Source organism: Vicia villosa, unplaced genomic scaffold, assembly GCF_029867415.1.
Source record: "Vicia villosa cultivar HV-30 ecotype Madison, WI unplaced genomic scaffold, Vvil1.0 ctg.000077F_1_1, whole genome shotgun sequence".
In the NCBI taxonomy this organism is placed as follows: Eukaryota; Viridiplantae; Streptophyta; class Magnoliopsida; order Fabales; family Fabaceae; genus Vicia; species Vicia villosa.
This window is the reverse complement of record NW_026705001.1, coordinates 1,416,708-1,437,472: the sequence shown is the minus strand read 5'-3', so window position 1 is coordinate 1,437,472 and position 20,765 is coordinate 1,416,708. Positions and strand designations below refer to the sequence as shown.

The window sequence follows — 20,765 nt, the reverse complement described above, 5'->3', positions numbered from 1 at the left end:
ACAGGTTGAAAATATTACAGGTCGAAAATATTACAGGTCGATCTGGGAGGCTGAAATTATAGGCTGCACTTTAAAATATCTCATTGAGCAACGAAAGCGCTTTTAAAAAGCGCTCTTAAAGGTCAGCCTACTAAAGCGCTTTGTTACGAAAAGCGCTGCCAAAGATAAAAAAAAAAAAGAAAAAAAAATTGGCAACCTACCAAAGCGCTTTTGGAAAAGCGCTCTAGTAGGGGGGCTACCAGAGCGCTTTTTCCAGAAAAAGCGCTCTGGTAGACCCCCCTATAAGAGCGCTTTTTCCAGAAAAAGCGCTCTTATAGGGGGGTCTACCAGAGCGCTTTTTCTGGAAAAAGCGCTCTTATAGGGGGATCTACCAGAGCGCTTTTAGAAGCGCTTTCGTAGCCTACGCCAGCGCTGGCTTTGGCAGCGCTTTAAAGCGCTGTTAAAGGCCAAAAAAAGTGCTTTTAAAGCCTTTCCGTGTTATAGTGAATGTGTTCCTAATCATGTAATAAGAATAAACATTAATAGTAGCAAGTTTTTTACTAAAGTTACTTTGACCCCAATCCTTATAGAGAGTTATTAAAGGCCTGTAATTCCCAAGATCATGCTTATTAACTGCAAAAGCTAATTCATCAACACGACAAAAACTCAAACGAGACATTTTCATGAGAGTAGCAGCCAAAGGTCCAAAAGGTCCAAGCTCCACAGCATTTCTGCATCTAATCCCTTACTCTTTTTCAAGCTTAACCAAATTATGATTGATACCAATACCCACAAAAGTAAAATCCAGAAGTCGGAGAAATTAAGCAGAGATGTAGGAATTGAATCCAAATGACATAGCTGGATAATAAGACATGACTTTTAGAACACTCTCACTATGGTTTAACCTAATAAAAATTTCTAATCATTTTTCTCATCTTTCACAAATCATCAAACAACAACAACCACTACAATGTCAATGATGAAGAAAATAAAAACCATCGAAATCGTAAATTGATTTCAGGATACGTAAATTAACTACACAAGAAATTGAAAACAATCGTGAATACATATAGTTATGGTTTCCAATGATTTCAATTACGATAACACAATTCAACAATTACGATTCAGTGCAATTTGAGAGGGCGAGAGAAAACCTTAGAAAGAAAGAGTCGAGTTGTGTGGCGGCGATTGAACAGAGAGTTGATGGTGGCGGCGGTTGAACAGAGTTGACGGTGGCGGCGATTAAACAGAGAGTTGATGGTGGCGGCGATTGAACAGAGAGTTGACGGTGGATTCTACGATTTCAGATTTACATCGCTTCCACAAGCAAGTTGCAAGCTGAAATTGAAATGAAAATGACAATACTACCCTGTTTGTCCTAATTAGTATAAAAACATATATTTTATAATTAAAATTAATTTTTAATTTTTTAATTAGTAATTAGTAAAGTTGAGTTTTGACAATGAAAAAAAAAACTTAAGTTTTACGTTTTTTTAATGAAAATAATAATTTTATAATTTATAAAAAAATATTATTTATTTATAATATAAAATTATTTAAAATTTTAATAAAGTAAAATATAGCCGTAGGTAAAAGTAATATGGGTGTAGGTAAAAGTAATGTATAAAATTATTCAAAAAATTAATAGAATAAGATATATCCGTAGGTAAAAGTAATATGACTGTAGGTAAAAGTAACATGTAGTGACTAAAATTAAGCTTCACTAAATATGGGTGTCACAATAGGTCAGTTTTCTTGTAGTGATATGCTCCAGAGTAATCACTTTCTCTTCAACAAAATTCTTGATTAGTTGGATATCAAGATTCTTATTCCAGCCATGTTGAATGAGATATCTAATATATTCAGATAACCACAGTGTAATGTCAAGACATTATGTTTGACATTGAAATCCTTTAAAATTAAAATGTCTAATTTTGAAGAAAAAAATTATTTATTTTACACTTTAAATTAAGTAAAATTACCAATTTTCGCTAAGTAGTTTGATTTGAATTTCAATTCAATTCAACTTTCTCAAATAGAAAGTCCAACTAAAATCTTACCAAAAAAAAAAAAAACCAATTCGATATAATATTCATATTCAAAACGTTTTATCGGCTTGTTTCATAGTAAAAGGAAACTAGTTTATACTATACTCGTTTACTAAAATTGTAAAATATTATAATTCAAATTTAATTCAGGAGCACATTAATAATTTTAAACAATGATTTACTATATTTGACTTATGACTGAATTGACTAACAACTGATTCACACTCCAAAAAAAAATTATTCACTGCTTCATTAGCCAAAAAAATGCAAAAGTAACATCAATAAATATGATTTTACTGGAGTTGCATGTCATAAATTCATTTGTGTTTGTTCACTGCTTCATTTACTCGAATAGACTTCTCTTATAACTATAACAATAATTTTTATATAATTTTATTTAATTCAAGATTGTAGTCTTAATTTTTATCTATGATATATGAAATGTTTTGAAAACTACCGGTGAGTAAATCAATATAACTAATAACTAAAAATAATTAAATTAACTTTGACAATAATTTTGTATAATTTAACATTCATTAAATATATATTTAGCATATAATATAATTCAGACGATAATATCTTTGGTAGATCGGGTATTTTTTATTTGTCTCAAGTTTGAATCCAATGTATTCACTTTAAGTGTAATATTTACAATTTTATTAGTTATTTAGTCCATGGATCTAAAATAAACATATACCATTCTTTTATTAAAAAAAAAAAAAAAACCTCAAGTTATGTCATTACTCAAACTTCACCTTAATAAGTAATGTATTTTCTTTAAAAGTTCTATATTTGTTGTTTGACCGTAGAATGAATTTTTCTAGTATAAGCATTCAAGGAAGTTTATTCAAGGATAAATACCCCTCACTTGCAATTATCTAATCCACACAAACTTGCTTTCTCACTAAAAAGTTCTAAATCATTTATTTGGTGTTTTCGGAAAAATGTCTCAAAGAATTCCCATCGGAAATGCAGAAGACAAAATCTTAAAGCAAAAAATGATTGAAGAATCAGAGGCAGCACAAAAAAATGAATCACAGAATGTAATAACATCCTCTGAAGCTGATTCCGAGAAGGGCAAAATGGTAGCAGTCGCAGAGCCAATACTGTATAATGAACCCAAGGTAATGAAATCTTCCATTCAATCAAAAGATTTATTTACTCGAAAACTTGGCAGCAACACTAAACTAACTTCCAATCTCTTAGAGAAATGCGAATATTTAAGTTCATCAAAAAAATATTATTACTGAAATTTTATTTAAACAGGAAGCAGCGAAAATATTTCCTTGTCTTTTTTGTGACAAGACATTTTCGAGTTCACAAGCTCTTGGAGGGCATCAAAATGCTCATAAGGAAGAACGTGCCTTAAAAAAAATGGAGCAAAAAAGAATAGAGGAAGAAATGGAGGCCGCCATGAGGTATAGACCTATTTTTCCATACTGTTATCCTTATTCAAACCCTATTCACCATCAAGCATATCCCAATTTATGCGGCAACTTGCAAGCCCTAGTTGGCCCTCAGATGAACAATGTAATTTCTTCTAGGCTCCATTCTCCATCGGGTAGTTACGGAGGGATGTATCTGCCAAATACACCCACTTCACCATCTCCATTTATGATGCAAGTTCCAAAGCCACCACCACAGTTTGGGATGATTAATTTTTTAGGTGAAAATCAAACTCTTGCATTGCCAGTAACTCAAAGGGCAAACACTGCAGTTGATGGTGCAGTGGAATCGAGACTGTCTAGTCTAGCTAATCAAACCCCTCTATCTGGTGAGGATGCAGTGGAATTGAGACTTTTTACATCAGGTGAGGGTGTCGAAAGAAATTCAAATGCTGAGTTTCCTTCTAATGATCTTACAACTGAAACTCGTGATTTATTTGGAGGAAGCCAAGTTCTAGCAGAGACTAATGCGTCTTCATCATCAACAACTGAATCAACATCTGAGGAATTTGATTTGAATCTCGAACTTTAAGATTCTGTGTCTACCTAATAAAAGTACATTAGACGTACACATTGAGACATCATGTTGTCTTCATGGTCATTCTATCTTTTAAATTATGTTTTGTTGTTTTGATTTATTTTCTTCCTTATGTTAATGTTAATGTACTTTGTTTTATAAATGAATAAAATATATATGTTTTCCTTGTTAATATTAATAGTTTTAATTTCAACTAGATCGATTACTATGGTCTTTATGTAATGATTTACTACTTGTTCAAAAATCTGCATGTGCATGTGGATTTCGTAAATTAAGAATCAAATTTATCTAATAAATTCATATCTAATTTCGAATGAAACATAATTTTAGGGCTAAGTTACAGCATTGTAGCAAGATGAAGAATCAAATTATGTAACTTCTTGAATCACTTTGTTTAATATATTTTTAATCAAATTCTTGTTCGATGAAATTCATTGTTAGATTCAAAAATTTATATTGATTAGTTATACAAAAAATGAAATTAATTAATAATATGTTATTGAGATGTGATAATATGAACATTATATCATTTAATAATTTGATTAAAAAAAAGGGGAATTGAGAATGATATGGTAGTGATTTGTCACTTAGCTAACAACTTTTGGACTTTGATACACCTTAATCATATCAAATGATTGTAGATTATCTTTTTAAGTGATGAAATAGATTGCTGCTGCGTTTTCTGTTTTCAAGAGCTGGAAACCTCCTCTCATCTCTTTGATAGTTGTTCATTTATTAGAAGAATTTGGATTAAAGTGGGAAAATGGATAGGGGATAACGTGAACTTGAGAAAAGAGGATCTAAGGAACTTCTTGGATCATTTTGACAAGATTAAGGCGGTAGAAGAACGATTAACTGTGGGAGTAATTTGGATAGCGGTTATGTGGAATCTATGGTTGATGAGAAATGCTACTCTCTTCAAAGGTAGCATTTTTAATTTTGACGATTGTTTCTCCGCTATTGTCCTTAGTTCCTGGAAATGGTTTAGAATATTTTGTTGACACTTATTATTTGTGGTGATTTCTTTGATTTTTGTGAAAATATAGTTAAAGATGATTACTAATTAGAATAGGATTTGAATTGTTTAAATAATAATCATAATAAAAATAAAATATGTCTTTGAAAGAGGAATTGTGGACATTTTATTAAAATTTTAATTTCTCTCATATTAAATGATTTCTAGTTAATTCTTTCTGATGACAAAAACTTATTTACATGAAAAAATTTATTTATTGTTGAAATTATGGCACTTAAAATAGAGATGTCAAGACAGATGTCTCAACACACACACAAACACATATCAGGGCAGGTGTTATAACATCATCTACTTACAAAAAAACAGATTATGCGGAAAATAATTTATAGAAAGATAAATAGCACATATAATTGTTAACTCATTTCAGTGCGACTCATATAATCTGGGGGCTAACAAGCTATATGAAGGAAAGTCACTATAATAATATTAGTTTAAAGCCTAAGCAATACGAGTTTACAACTTATCACCTAATCACTACCCCATGTAACTTCTACCTAGAAATCAACATCTACACCTCAGTGATAAATACATTCACAAACCTTGTGACCAGAACCAAATAGAAAGATTACACTTTCAAATAAACAATACTTGAACTTGCTTACAAGCTCCAATAAAAAACAATACTCAACTCTCTTGATTAAAAGCTTCAGGAGTGAGAATGATTAGTCTACCTCAATGTATTAGAAGATATGTGAGTGACATACAAACAAAAACACACAAAGAACTTGAACTTATTCTCTCAAAATCTAAACCCTTATTACACTCAAGGGTTTCATTTTGTGAATGCTTCCTATTTTAGGTCTAGCAAGTCCTTAGTTTTAGACTCTTGCAGAATGGGATTGAACTCTTGAAACAAATCCAATCTTCTCCTTTTTTAATCAGTTGCAAGATCTTCACAAAAAATAGGAACATATCAAATCAAATCTAAGTTTCCTAAAAAAGTCTTAAAGATCCTTTTTACGAAACCAAATCAAATATGCATTTGTCCTAAAAACTCTTTGATTGGTTGCGCCTGTATGAGTGTCTGAATCTTCCAGAATCTCATATTTTTCAATCAAATCTTCAAGGATTAAAAACCAGTATGCACTTTCATGATGTTCTGGTATAGGATGTCACAACATCTGGTACAACATTTCTCAAAACTCATGACAGCAGAACTTGTGATCATGACAGTTGGTTAAGATGTTTCAATATTTTGCTCAACATCAGTTAGGAACCATGTTATATCAAAAACAATGCCAACTATAAAACTATGAAACTAACAATCTCCCCCTTTTACAAATTTTGGATAAAACAACCAAAGCACATTTAAGTCCTCGAGATAGGAATAAAGTTACACAACAATTACACAAAGAGACATTTTTCTTCAAAGTTCTCCAGAAATCAGACAAGTCCATTACTCCCCCTGTCATATAGAATGAGTACTCCCCATCAAAGGGAGAACCAATATGAACTACCTAAGTTCACACATCAGAGGCATGTGTAATAGAAGATAATAAAAGCCTCACATCAAGAAAGATGTCAGAACATTAGGTATAAGACATCATGCATAGAACTCTTCCAATCTCTAGTAGCAGCAGCACAACACAACTAACCAACATGAGAGACTATCATGCTCCTCCTAAATAGTTGAATTCAGCAAGCAACCATAGTAGCTACTATTCCCTTAGTACTAGCACAGTCCTACCAGTATGTTAATCAACATGTTAGAACATGTGTCTTAACATTAGGACAAAAAAAACACACTAACACTTATTCCCCACAAAAATTAGAGTAATTGTAAACAAATGGAAGTACACACATATTGCACACAAGCAACACACGGATGGAAAAGCACAATCACAGATGGAAACACACAAACTTGATCACTTTCAAGTGGCCTTCCACCTATTGCCCCTGTAAAAGATCCTTCTGCATTCCTTGTGGATATCTTGCAGAGATCTTCTGTCCGATCTCTTATCCATAGCAATTTGATTAGGATTTTCAAGCCTCAAATAATAGAGGAAAGATGCAGTAAAAGTTGCATTCCTTCATGTCTGTAATTGTTATAACTCCTCAATAGTGCAAGTTACAATCCCTCTGCTTATATTCTTAATCTGATATGTTATAAACATAACAGTAAGTTATTCCTTATTGTCCATATGCTCCAAAGTAATCACTTTCCCTTCAACAAAATTCTTGATTAGTTGGATATCAAGATTCTTATTCCAGCCATGTTGAATGAGATTTATGATATATATATATATATATATATATATATATATATATATATATATATATATTCAGATCAACGCAGTGTAATGTCAAGACATTATGTTTGACATTGAAATCCTTCAACATCTGTTTCATCCTTAGCATTTCATAGAAACTTCCTCTTGTTTTCATAAATTCAGCTACAGCAGTACACCACGAAGCACATACTTCCCACAACATCTTTCTCATTTTTGAATAAACATTCTGATTTGGAGAAATTGACTAACAACCCTTTATCACACAGTTGACAAATGCTAATAAGATTAATATATAGTCCCTTAACAAGAAGAACATCTTCTAAATTTGGAGAACCAGTACACATCAATTTTCCAACTCCCTTGATTTATCCTTTAAAACCACCACCAAATTTGACAGTACTTGTGGGGTGATATATAATATCCACTAATAATTTATAAATCCATGTCATGTGTCTAGAGCACCCACTGTCAAAGTACCAGCCTTCTCTATTTGAATCTCTCAAGAAGGTATGAGCTATTAGATTGACATCTCTTTCTTTGACACCTCTCTTTTTGCTGACTTGACTAGCCTTAGAATGAGCTGAAGATTTTTGATCTCCAAACAATTTGTAATAGAAAGGCTTAATGAGACCATAATCACCACAATTGTCATGAGTATCCTTGTAGGACTCAGCCAGGTCATTATAGTGATCATTCCCGTCACATGATTCTACTTCATCTTCCCATCTGTTAGAAAGAGCCATCACTAGTTTGGCAGTCTCAATTTTAGACTCATCATTATCAGACCAAGATACAGTAATTCCCTTTTTCTATTTCTTGATATAATTTGGACATTATGGTCTAATATGACCAAATCATACACACTCATAACATTGAACACCTTTTCTTTGATTGAACTTCTCTTAGGTATGGTATTATTCTGAAAGTTATTATCAATCTTGATGTCAGATGAGATGTTATTGAAATCTACTATTCCTCTTCCATCCATTCTCTTATAAATTCTCTTGAATTGTTTCCTAAGTAACACAATGGTATTGGACAATCCTTTTTTAGTATCCAGATTAGTTTGACATGTTTCATCTTTAGCATTAGACACAAAAGATATGCTTTTATTCTTTTTCTCAAACTTGTCACTTATAGCCAATTCAAATGTTTGAAGTGAGCCAGCAAGATCATCAACCCTCATAGTGCTGGTGTTATGAGCTTCTTCAATGGTTGTAACCTTCATGTCAAATTTACTAGGTATAGACCTTATAATTTTCTTACAAATTTCTTTTCTGACATCTTTTCTCCCAAGTCACTAGATGCATTTTCTATTTCAAGAACCTCCATATGATATTACAGGAAAGTCTCATCATCATTCATCTTCATATTTTCAAATTTGGAAGTGAGAAGCTGAAGTCTAGACATGTTCACTTTGGATGTGCCTTCATGAGTTGTTTTGAGGATTTCCCAAGCATCACTGGCTACGTAACAGGTGTTAATTAACCCGAAAACATTGTTATCTACTTCATTGAATAAAGCATTCAAAGCCTTGAAATTTCAAATGTTTAATTTATCATCCTCAACAGACCAATCTGTTAGAACAAGATTTGTTCTGATCAATTATCTTAGTTTTGATGATAACAATAATATGAATTTTGCTTAAGATAATATGGTACTCTAATCCAATGCAATTTCCTTTTCAGGAAATATATAAAGAGTATGCATAATTCAGCGCTCAGAAGCTTTGTCTCAAAGGGTTCAGCATGCAACATCAGAACATGGTCTGGCAAGACATCAGAAGATGGTCGAAGCAGAATCAGAACATGGGTCTATGGAAGCATCAGAAGAACATGAGATCAGAAGCACTGAAGTTCTGATGGTATCACGCTCAGAAGCACTTCAAGGTCAGAAGATCAGAAGATGCTATGCACCAAGCTGTTTGACTCTGATGATATTCGAACGTTGTATTCACAAACATCAGATCAGAAGGAAGTACAAGTGGCAGGCTACGCTGACTGACAAAAGGAACGTTAAAAGCTATTAAAGGCTACGTCAGTAGACACAGCGTGAACAAGGCTCGAGGTAGTTGACAAAAGCGTATAACATTAAATGCGATGCTGTACGGAACACGCAAAGCATTAAATGCACTCAACGGTCATCTTCTCCAACGCCTATAAATATGAAGTTCTGATGAGAAGCAAGGTTAACGATTCTGCACAAAACCAACTCATATTAACTTGCTGAAACGCTGTTCAAATCAAAGCTCAGAATCTTCATCTTCATCAAAGCTCACTACATTGCTGTTGTAATATATTAGTGAGATTAAGCTTAAACGTTAAGAGAAATATCACAGTTTGTGATTATAGCTTTTAAGAAGCAATTGTAATACTCTTGAATTGATTACATTAAGTTGTAAGGAACTAGAGTGATCGTGTGGATCAGTATACTCTAGGAAGTCTTAGAGGTTATCTAAGCAGGTTGTAACTAGAGTGATCGTGTGGATCAGAATACTCTAGAAAAGTCTTAGAGGGTATCTAAGCAGTTGTTCCTGGAGTGATCAGTGTGTGATCAGAAGACTCTGGAAGACTTAGTTGCTGACTAAGTGGAGAACCATTGTAATCCGTGCGATTAGTGGATTAAATCCTCAGTTGAGGTAAATCATCTCTGCGGGGGTGGACTGGAGTAGTTTAGTTAACAACGAACCAGGATAAAAATAACTGTGCAATTTATTTTTATCTGTCAAGTTTTTAAAGCTACACTTATTCAAACCCCCCCCTTTCTAAGTGTTTTTCTATCCTTCAATTGGCATCAGAGCGTCGGTTCTAAGGTGCAAGCACTTAATCGTGTTTAGAAAAGATTCAGGAAGAGAAAAACGCTTCAGTAAAAGATGGTTGATGAAACTGCAAAGTCTACACCTGCATCTACATCTGGCTCTGCTGAGCAACAAAACAGAAACAATGGTTATACTAGACCGCCGGTATTTGATGGTGAAAACTTTGAATACTGGAAAGATAAACTGGAAAGTTATTTTCTTGGTCTAGATGGTGATCTATGGGATCTTCTGATGGATGGTTACAAACATCCAGTAAATGCCAGTGGCGTAAAGCTGACAAGGCAAGAAATGAATGATGATCAGAAGAAGCTTTTCAGGAATCATCATAAATGCAGAACTGTTTTGCTGAATGCTATCTCTCATGCTGAGTATGAGAAGATATCTAACAGGGAAACGGCCTATGACATATATGAGTCCTTGAAAATGACTCATGAAGGAAATGCTCAAGTCAAGGAGACTAAAGCTCTCGCTTTAATCCAGAAGTATGAAGCCTTCAAGATGGAGGATGATGAAGACATTGAAAAGATGTTTTCAAGATTTCAAACTCTTACTGCTGGATTGAGAGTTCTTGACAAGGGATACACCAAGGCTGATCACGTAAAGAAGATCATCAGAAGCTTACCCAGAAGATGGGGTCCTATGGTGACTGCATTCAAGATTGCAAAGAATCTGAATGAAGTTTCTCTGGAAGAGCTTATCAGTGCCTTGAGAAGCCATGAAATAGAGCTGGACGCAAATGAGCCTCAAAAGAAAGGTAAGTCTATTGCATTAAAATCCAATATCAAGAAATGCACTAACGCTTTTCAGGCTAGAGAAGAAGATCCTGAAGAATCAGAATCTGAAGAAGAAGATGAACTGTCCGTGATCTCCAGAAGGCTAAATCAACTCTGGAAGAACAAGCAAAGGAAGTTCAGAGGCGTCAGAAGTTCAAAGAAATTTGAACGTGGAGAATCTTCTGATGACAGAAGATTTGACAAGAAGAAGGTCATGTGCTATGAATGCAATGAGCCTGGACACTTCAAGAATGAATGTCCAAAACTTCATAAGGAAAATCCCAAGAAGAAGTTTCATAAGAAGAAAGGTCTTATGGCAACCTGGGATGAGTCAGAAGATGATTCAGACCCTGAAGATGAGCAGGCTAACTGTGCGCTGATGGCGACAGAAGATGACGGATCAGAATCTACATCAGAATCAGATTCTGAAGAGGTATTTTCTGAACTTACTAGAGATGAGTTAGTTTCCGGTCTAACTGAACTTCTGGAACTCAAGTCTCAGATTAGTCTCAAATACAAAAAGCTGAAAAAGCTATTTGAATTTGAAACAAAGAAGCTTGAGTTGGAAAATTCTGAATTAAAAGAAAAACTTTTAAAATTATCCAATAATGTTGGATCTCCTTCTGATTCAGAAAAATCCACTCCTAGTCTAAACCATATTCTGAAAGAATATGATTTAAGTTTCAGGAAGTTCTTATCTAGAAGTATTGGCAGAAGTCAGCTAGCTTCTATGATATATGCTGTGTCTGGAAACAAAAGAGTTGGCATTGGTTTTGAGGGTGAAACCCCATACAAACTTGAACCTGTTGATGAAATGAAACTCACATACAAGCCATTGTATGATCAGTTCAAGTATGGCCACTCCCATGATATTAGGCACACTTCACATGCTCAAAGTTTTCACATAACACACACCAAAAAGCATGTGACACAACCTAGGAAATATCATGAAACTCACATTAAGAATTATCATGCTGTTCCTTCTATTGCTTACAATGTTAAACCCAAGTTCAATCAGAACTTGAGAAAATCTAACAAGAAAGGACCCAAAAAGATGTGGGTACCTAAGGATAAGATTATTCCTATTGCAGATATCCTTGGCTGCAAAAAGGACAAAGCACAACATGTCATGGTACCTGGACTCTGGATGCTCACGACACATGACAGGAAGAAGGTCTATGTTCCAAGACCTGGTGCTTAAGTCTGGTGGAGAAGTCAAGTTTGGAGGAGATCAGAAGGGCAAGATAATTGGCTCTGGAACTATAAAGTCTGGTAACTCTCCTTCCATTTCTAATGTACTTCTTGTAGAAGGATTAACACATAACCTCTTATCTATCAGTCAATTGAGTGACAATGGTTATGATATAATCTTTAATCAAAAGTCTTGCAAGGCTGTAAATCAGAAGGATGGCTCAATCCTATTTACAGGCAAGAGGAAGAACAACATTTATAAGACAGATCTGCAAGATCTTATGAGTCAGAAGGTGACTTGTCTTATGTCTGCTTCTGAAGAGCAGTGGGTCTGGCACAGAAGATTAGGTCATGCTAGTTTGAGAAAGATTTCTCAGATTAACAAACTGGATCTTGTCAGAGGACTCCCTAATCTGAAATTCAAATCAGATGCTCTTTATGAAGCATGTCAGAAGGGCAAGTTCTCCAAACCTGCATTCAAGTCCAAGAATGTTGTTTCTACCTCAAGGCCATTAGAACTCTTGCACATTGATCTGTTTGGCCCAGTCAAAACAGCATCTGTCAGAGGAAAGAAATATGGATTAGTCATCGTAGATGATTATAGCCGCTGGACGTGGGTAAAATTCTTGAAACACAAGGATGAGACTCATTCAGTGTTCTTTGACTTCTGCATTCAGATTCAATCTGAAAAAGAGTGTAAAATCATAAAGGTCAGAAGTGATCATGGTGGTGAATTTGAGAACAGATCCTTTGAAGAATTCTTCAAAGAAAATGGTATTGCCCATGATTTCTCATGTCCTAGAACTCCACAGCAAAATGGAGTTGTAGAACGAAAGAATAGGACTCTGCAAGAAATGGCCAGAACCATGATCAATGAAACCAATATGGCTAAGCATTTCTGGGCAGAAGCAATAAACACTGCATGCTATATTCAGAATAGAATCTCTATAAGACCTATTCTAAATAAGACTCCTTATGAATTGTGGAAGAATAAAAAGCTCAACATTTCATATTTCCATCCTTTTGGATGTGTATGCTTTATTCTGAACACTAAAGATCATCTTGGCAAGTTTGATTCCAAAGCGCAAAAATGTTTCCTTCTTGGATATTCTGAACGCTCAAAAGGCTACAGAGTATACAATACTGAAACATTGGTTGTGGAAGAATCAATCAATATCAGGTTTGATGATAAGCTTGGTTCTGAAAAACCAAAGCAGTTTGATAATTTTGCAGAGTGTGATATTGATATATCAGAAGTTGTTGAGCCAAGAAGCAACGCGTCAGAAGCAGAGCTTCTCAGAAGCAAAGAATCGGAAGATCAAGTATCAGCTTCTCTGGACAATCTAAGCATTTCTGAAGAACCATCTGTCAGAAGATCATCCAGACTCACTTCTGGTCATTCAGAAGATGTCATTCTTGGAAAGAAGGATGATCCAATCAGAACAAGAGCATTCCTTAAGAACAATGCAGACTGTCAATTAGGTCTTGTATCTTTTGATCGAGCCAACTTCTGTTGATCATGCTCTAGAAGATCCAGACTGGATAATTGCTATGCAAGAAGAACTGAATCAGTTTACAAGGAATGATGTTTGGGATCTTGTTCCTAGACCAGATGGATTCAATATAATCGGTACAAAATGGATCTTCAGAAACAAGCCCAGAATATGAAGAAGAGAAGTTCTTATGTATGGGTATCTTCTGAAATAGAATTTGTTTTAAGAAGTTCTGATTGAAATCAATTAGAAATTGTGATTCAGTTATTACTAACGTTTCATTGTCTAAGTTGATTCAGAATCTCTTTAAGAGCAAAACAGCTGTAACTGGCTATCCAGATGGTAAACACGTGTTCACTATTCCTGGACAAGCGTGCGTGCAGTTGAGGGGACGTCTACTTAGGTAACTGTGCAAATCACGTCTTTTGTCATTATTATCTCTCCTCATGTCACGTAACATTAAATGCTTTTCATCATTTACTCTCTTTCAGTTTTCTTTTTATATTCTTCAAACGTTTCTTTTCCCTCTTATATTTCTCTCACTTTGCATTCAGTTTCTTTTTCGTTCTCGCTCTTTGCACTCATATCATAAACCCTAGCAGTTTCCAATATCTGCAACTTCATCATGAATCCATCGTCAAGCTCTGGAAATCAAGATAATGATCGGAAACAAAAGAGAAAGGCAACTGCTGAACCAGAAACCAAACCTAAAAGAGTAAGGATCACCTATGACCCTCTCAAAGTGTATCAACCTCTTGACGGTACCCCTCAATCACCTCCCTCTTCAAAGACCTCCACCACCTCTTCCTCCTCATTCATCCTCTCGGAACCACCTTCTTCACCATCTGATATCTCCTCTCCTTCAACCCATCCATCAGATATTTCTTCATATCTCTCACACCCTTTTCCCACCAGAACACCTAATCCCTATAGTGTTGTTCTTCCCGACTCCAGGTTCACTGTCAACCCTCCAACCCCTACCACTCAATCATTTCTGGAGCTTTTACATTCTGATGTAAATGGCTGGTTGGAGATTCTGGGTGCTGCTCACCTTAACCATCTGGATGAGTATGCTACAAGCAACCTTTGGGATACCTTTCGTCAGGATTTTCTGGTTAGGGCTACAGACACTCAGAGAAGGATCATGTCTGAAGCTCCTGGTATTCGTGGTCTTCGGTTGGAAGTTGGTGAAAGCAGTTATCACCATCTCATCAGGAACAGAAGTGTTCATGAGAAGAAGATACCTGCAGACGAGTTGGAAGAAGAAAATCTCTGCAGAGACATCGTGGTGTGGAAACCATGGTTTCTTGTGCTGACTGGAGATTTTCAGTGGCTGTTTAACTGGTTCAGAATGAACCCTTCTGAAAAAGCACCTCACATGGTCTTTCCAGTAGTAGTTTATCCTGCTGAAGTTGCTGGTCCTACTCCTCCAACAAACCTAGCAGCTATTCTTCAAGCGCTGGAAGATGGAACTTCTGAGCTGCCTGAACCAGAATATGCTAAGGCTACTTCCGAGTCAGACTCAGATGAGGAAATGGAAGATGCACAAGCTGAAGATCTACCAGAAGATCACCCTGCTGAGATTGCTGTCCCTTTTGGCAGAAATACTGGTGCCTCCTCTTCTGGTGAAACCTCAGCTCTGATGGAGACCTTGGAAGCTCTTCATCAGAATCAAGCTATGCTGGCTTCTCGTTTGGACGCGCATGAAGTAGCCAATGCTGAGTTTCGCTCCTTCATGGCAAGGCAAGCTACAAGCACTGACGGGATTCATGATGTTCTGGCGCGGATTTTGCGTAGGCTAGGATCTTAGTCCTTTGGTCTTTGTAGTTTTCTTTCCTTGTTGCATCTATTTTCCTGCATTCCTCTCGTGTAATCCTTCTTGATGAAATCAATGAAAAATTTTCCTTGTTTTTACATTCCAGTGATTTTATTTGTCGTTTTAGTCATCTGAATCTTTTGATATATTCTTTTTGATGTTATGACAAAAAGGGGGAGAAAGATAAATGATAAATGATTTGATTAATCTATCAGTTGCTGGGTAAAGCTCCCACACATTTTCTAACAAGAACTGTAAGTTCTATATGGTTTAAGTGTTTTGCAGGTTTTGCAGGTATAAAGAAGTGAAGAGAATCTTCAAAGCAAACACAAGAAGCAAAACAATAAGCTCATGGAAACTGAAGCAAGCTGAGTGCTGTCAAGCTTCAGAAATCAGAAGCAAGAAAGAAGAATGAATCAGAAGCACTAATAATAGAATTTGATCCATATTGGTCTATTTGATCTGACAAAATTCTATTTGCTCTGATAACATTATTTTAGCCTATATGGCTCTGATACATATTATGTGTTCTAATATACATTTTATGTTCTGACTCGTTCATGCTGACTTTTGTCGTTTAGTTTTTGTTCTGTAACATTTCAGGATGTAGAGATGCTCTGATGATGCTCTGGTACATTCAACAATGTTCTGATACAAATCTAGCATGAAGTGATGTTGGTAGAAATTCAAGCTCTGAAGCTATCCGAGGGAAGCAGAAATCAGAAGCTGTGAACATTCTAAAGATCCAGAAAACTCAAGCTCTGAAGCTGTCCTAAATGGAAGCAGAAATCAGAAGCTGTGAATGTTCTGAAGATCAAAGAAATTCAAGTTCTGAAGCTGTCCTAGAAGGAAGCAGAAATCAGAAGCTGTGAATGTTCTGAAGATCAAAGAAATTCAAGTTCTGAAGTTGTCCTAGATGGAAGCAGGAATCAGAAGCTGTGAGTGTTCTAAGGATCTAAAGAAATTCTAGTTCTGAAGCTGTCCAATGGAAGCAGAAGTCAGAAGCTACGAATTCTCTGAAGACAGAAGCTTATGTGATCGTCTCTACCGAAATAATTAGGGAAGTCTTTTATTAAAGTTCTTCGAGTATTTATTTCAGGGGGAGATTATTTATCTCAGGGGGAGATTGTTAATCTCAGGGGGAGACATATTCATATGCTTATGCTATAGCTGTGTAATTTGTCTTTTGCCGTCTGCTCTTTCTGATCGCAAATTCATATCATTTATATATGTTTTTGTCATCATCAAAAAGGGGGAGATTGTTAGAACAAGATTTGTTCTGATCAATTATCTTAGTTTTGATGATAACAATAATATGAATTTTGCTTAAGATAATATGGTACTCTAATCCAATGCAATTTCCTTTTCAGGAAATATATAAAGAGTATGCATAATTCAGCGCTCAGAAGCTTTGTCTCAAAGGGTTCAGCATGCAACATCAGAACATGGTCTGGCAAGACATCAGAAGATGGTCGAAGCAGAATCAGAACATGGGTCTATGGAAGCATCAGAAGAACATGAGATCAGAAGCACTGAAGTTCTGATGGTATCACGCTCAGAAGCACTTCAAGGTCAGAAGATCAGAAGATGCTATGCACCAAGCTGTTTGACTCTGATGATATTCGAACGTTGTATTCACAAACATCAGATCAGAAGGAAGTACAAGTGGCAGGCTACGCTGACTGACAAAAGGAACGTTAAAAGCTATTAAAGGCTACGTCAGTAGACACAGCGTGAACAAGGCTCGAGGTAGTTGACAAAAGCGTATAACATTAAATGCGATGCTGTACGGAACACGCAAAGCATTAAATGCACTCAACGGTCATCTTCTCCAACGCCTATAAATATGAAGTTCTGATGAGAAGCAAGGTTAACGATTCTGCACAAAACCAACTCATATTAACTTGCTGAAACGCTGTTCAAATCAAAGCTCAGAATCTTCATCTTCATCAAAGCTCACTACATTGCTGTTGTAATATATTAGTGAGATTAAGCTTAAACGTTAAGAGAAATATCACAGTTTGTGATTATAGCTTTTAAGAAGCAATTGTAATACTCTTGAATTGATTACATTAAGTTGTAAGGAACTAGAGTGATCGTGTGGATCAGTATACTCTAGGAAGTCTTAGAGGTTATCTAAGCAGGTTGTAACTAGAGTGATCGTGTGGATCAGAATACTCTAGAAAAGTCTTAGAGGGTATCTAAGCAGTTGTTCCTGGAGTGATCAGTGTGTGATCAGAAGACTCTGGAAGACTTAGTTGCTGACTAAGTGGAGAACCATTGTAATCCGTGCGATTAGTGGATTAAATCCTCAGTTGAGGTAAATCATCTCTGCGGGGGTGGACTGGAGTAGTTTAGTTAACAACGAACCAGGATAAAAATAACTGTGCAATTTATTTTTATCTGTCAAGTTTTTAAAGCTACACTTATTCAAACCCCCCCCCCCTTTCTAAGTGTTTTTCTATCCTTCACAATCTTCATGAGGTTTTAAGGACACATTCCCCTCTTTGTCTTTCTCATCAGTTCCCATCCTTTCAAAATAGCCTTCCAAGCTTTATTTCTATGGATTTCAAAAAAGCCACCATTCTGACTTTCCACCAGTCATAATTTGAACCATCTAACAGAGGTGGTCTATTGTTGTATCATCCTTCTTTATCCATAGTACCATAAAATATTCTCCATGGAGCTCACCCAATAAATAGAACAGGGTGCCTGTTGTGATGCCAATTGAAATTTTGGAAATTGAAATATAGATGTCAAGACAGATGTCTCAACACACACACACACACACACACATTGTTAGGAAAAATGTTATAACATCACTTGTTGACAGAAAACAAATTGTTCATAAAATAAATTGCAGACAAATAAATAACACAGATAATTGTTAACTCATTTTAGTGCAACTCACCTAATTTGGGAGCTACCAAGCTAGGAAGGAAATCCACTATAATAGTATTAGTTTAAAGCCTAAACAATCACAGTTTACAACTTATCACCTAATCACTACCAGTGCAATTCTACCTAGAAATCAACATCTTGATATGAGAAATCACATCCCACTTCCAATCACTTCGGTGATAAATACAGTTAGAAACTTTGAGACCAGAAGAACCAAATATAAATACTACACTTCTTTGAATAAATGCAACCTCAAATCGATGTGCTTGGTTCGCTTATGACATGCTGAGTTCTTCGACAGGTGTATGGCACTTTGACTATCACATTTAACAGTAATACCTTGACTTTGAAGTTTCATCTCCTTCACAAAACCTTCAAGCCACAATGCTTCTTTCACAACTCTAGTGAGGGGAATATACTCCGCTTCAGTGGTTGATAAAGCAACAACCTTCTCAAGTATTGATTTCCAACTAATTGTTGTCCCAAACATAGTGAAAACATATCCAGAAATAGATTTTCTGGAATCCATACAACCTGCATAATCAGAGTCGACATATCCTTCGATTACTGCTTTATTATCTTCACCCAAGGCTCCACCATAAATTAGAACTCTGTTTAGAGATCCATTTATGTACCTTAGAATCCACTTCAATGTTTGCTAGTGAGCCTTTCCAAGATTGGCCATGTACCTTCTTACAAGACTTACTGTATATGCTATATCGGGTATTGTGCACACCATAGCATACACCAAAGAACCTACCATATTAGCATATGGAATGTTATTCATATAAGCTCTTTCAACACCAGTACAAGGAAACTGATCAATACTCATCTTGAATTCAAGGTTTGTCGGAGTCACAACAGGCTTTCAATTTTGCATACCAAACTTTTCAAGAATCTTCTGTAGGTATGCCTTTTGAGATAAGCGTAACTTCGACTGATTTCTATCTCTTCGAATGTAAATCCCAAGAATCCTGGATGCAGCCCCCAGATCCTTCATATCGAACTCCTTAATGATTTTAGCCTTCACCCTAATCATATCTTCGACCTTGTTACTTACTATGAGAATATCATCCACACAAAGCAACAAAATGACAAATGAATTTTCAAGTCAAAATTAGAAGTAAACATAGTGGCTAAACTAACTTCTAACAAAACTTATGTGTGCCATTGATAAGTGCCAAAATGTAGTTATTTGTGTATGTAAATAGTGGCACTTATCGATACTTTTTGTAATACTGTTTGAATACTTCCCCGTTTTTGTATTTATTTGTATCGTTTGTGTTTTGTTACGTTTTTGTGTAAATATATACCGTTTAATAGTTTTGTTGTCTTTTTGTAGGTATTTATGCGTGTTCAAAGCTTTGAGGAATAAAGTGTCGAAGACACGGCTGCGGACGCGTTTTTGAAGAAATAAACTGTTGAGCCCGCTTAGCGCGCTTTTTTGGCGCTTAGCGCGGTCTGGAAATTTTGAAGACCAAGTCTGGCAGAAAGTAGGGCGCTTAGCGCGGGTATTTGGTGCTAAGCGCGCTTAGGCGTTTAAGAAAAATAAAGGACAGCGTGCTTAGCGCGGTAGGCGTGCTTAGCGCGGTAGGCGTGCTTAGCGCGGTCTGCGATTTTTTAGGTTTTTTATCACCTTTCTCCCCCATGGAAGAGCTCTCATCCATTTTTGATAGTTTAGAGGCTTAGGAAACACCATTGGGTGCTACATCATGTGGATTGGCTATGGATTTGTCTCGATTTCCTTGACACGGTGAGAGTTTCCGGTTCATCTTCTTTCTTCCCTATGTTTCATTCCAATGGTGGGTTTCGTATGTATATTTCTACTCTTATTGTATGTACAGTTTTTGATCTTGGGATCGTTTATATATTCACTTTACAAATCATAATTATTGTTGTTCTTGATCTTTTTGCTTAAATGCTTCAGATTTGTGTTATTGTAGAAATAGACATCATAGATCTTGATTAGGAATGATAACTATTAGTTTCTGAATTGTAGAAATAGATTTGGGGCTAATAATCGTAATGGGTATCGAGTTTAATGCCTCCGTGTTGTTTCTGTCGGTTGGGAAATCGCTGATGTGAATAGTACGGTTGAGCTTTCGTCGATGTTTCAGACATGGACATTGATGTGGCATCTCGAATGATGCCCGGTGATTTTGATGCGTATTGTGAGTGTTGAGCGATAGATCTTCAGATTTAAGTATTCGATGGGTAGAACGAAACACAATTCCATAACTATTTCTCTTAGGCTTTTAAGATTGTTTATTTGCTTTTATTTACTTTTCCCGCATTTACTTTCCGCACCCAATCATGAAACTTAGAACGCGAGATAGTCGAACGGTAGTTTTTCTCTACCAATCTCTGTGGAATACGATACGATATAACCTATATCACCTGGTAATAAATGATACCTATTACTTTTTGCTTGCCGCTTTACCGCTTCAGCAAAATGGCGCCGTTGCCGGGGATTGGTGTTTTATTGAATTTGCATCG

General features: G+C 35.8%; 1 protein-coding gene across 1 annotated transcript; it reads left to right on the top strand.

The window, feature by feature from the left end:
• The first annotated feature begins 2,971 nt into the window (after positions 1-2,971).
• LOC131623757 (uncharacterized) lies at positions 2,972-4,004 on the top strand. Its single transcript, XM_058894779.1, has 2 exons — positions 2,972-3,151; positions 3,294-4,004. The coding sequence occupies exons 1-2, from the start codon at positions 2,972-2,974 to the stop codon at positions 4,002-4,004; spliced, it is 891 nt and encodes a 296-aa protein (XP_058750762.1).
• The last annotated feature ends 16,761 nt before the right edge of the window (positions 4,005-20,765 follow it).

Bases quoted from the DNA above. Each gene is read 5' to 3' on its own strand.
- LOC131623757 (XM_058894779.1), top strand. From the start codon at position 2,972: ATGTCTCAAAGAATTCCCATCGGAAATGCAGAAGACAAAATCTTAAAG. The intron at 3,152-3,293 runs GTAATGAAATCT...TTATTTAAACAG, and splicing joins TACTGTATAATGAACCCAAG to GAAGCAGCGAAAATATTTCC.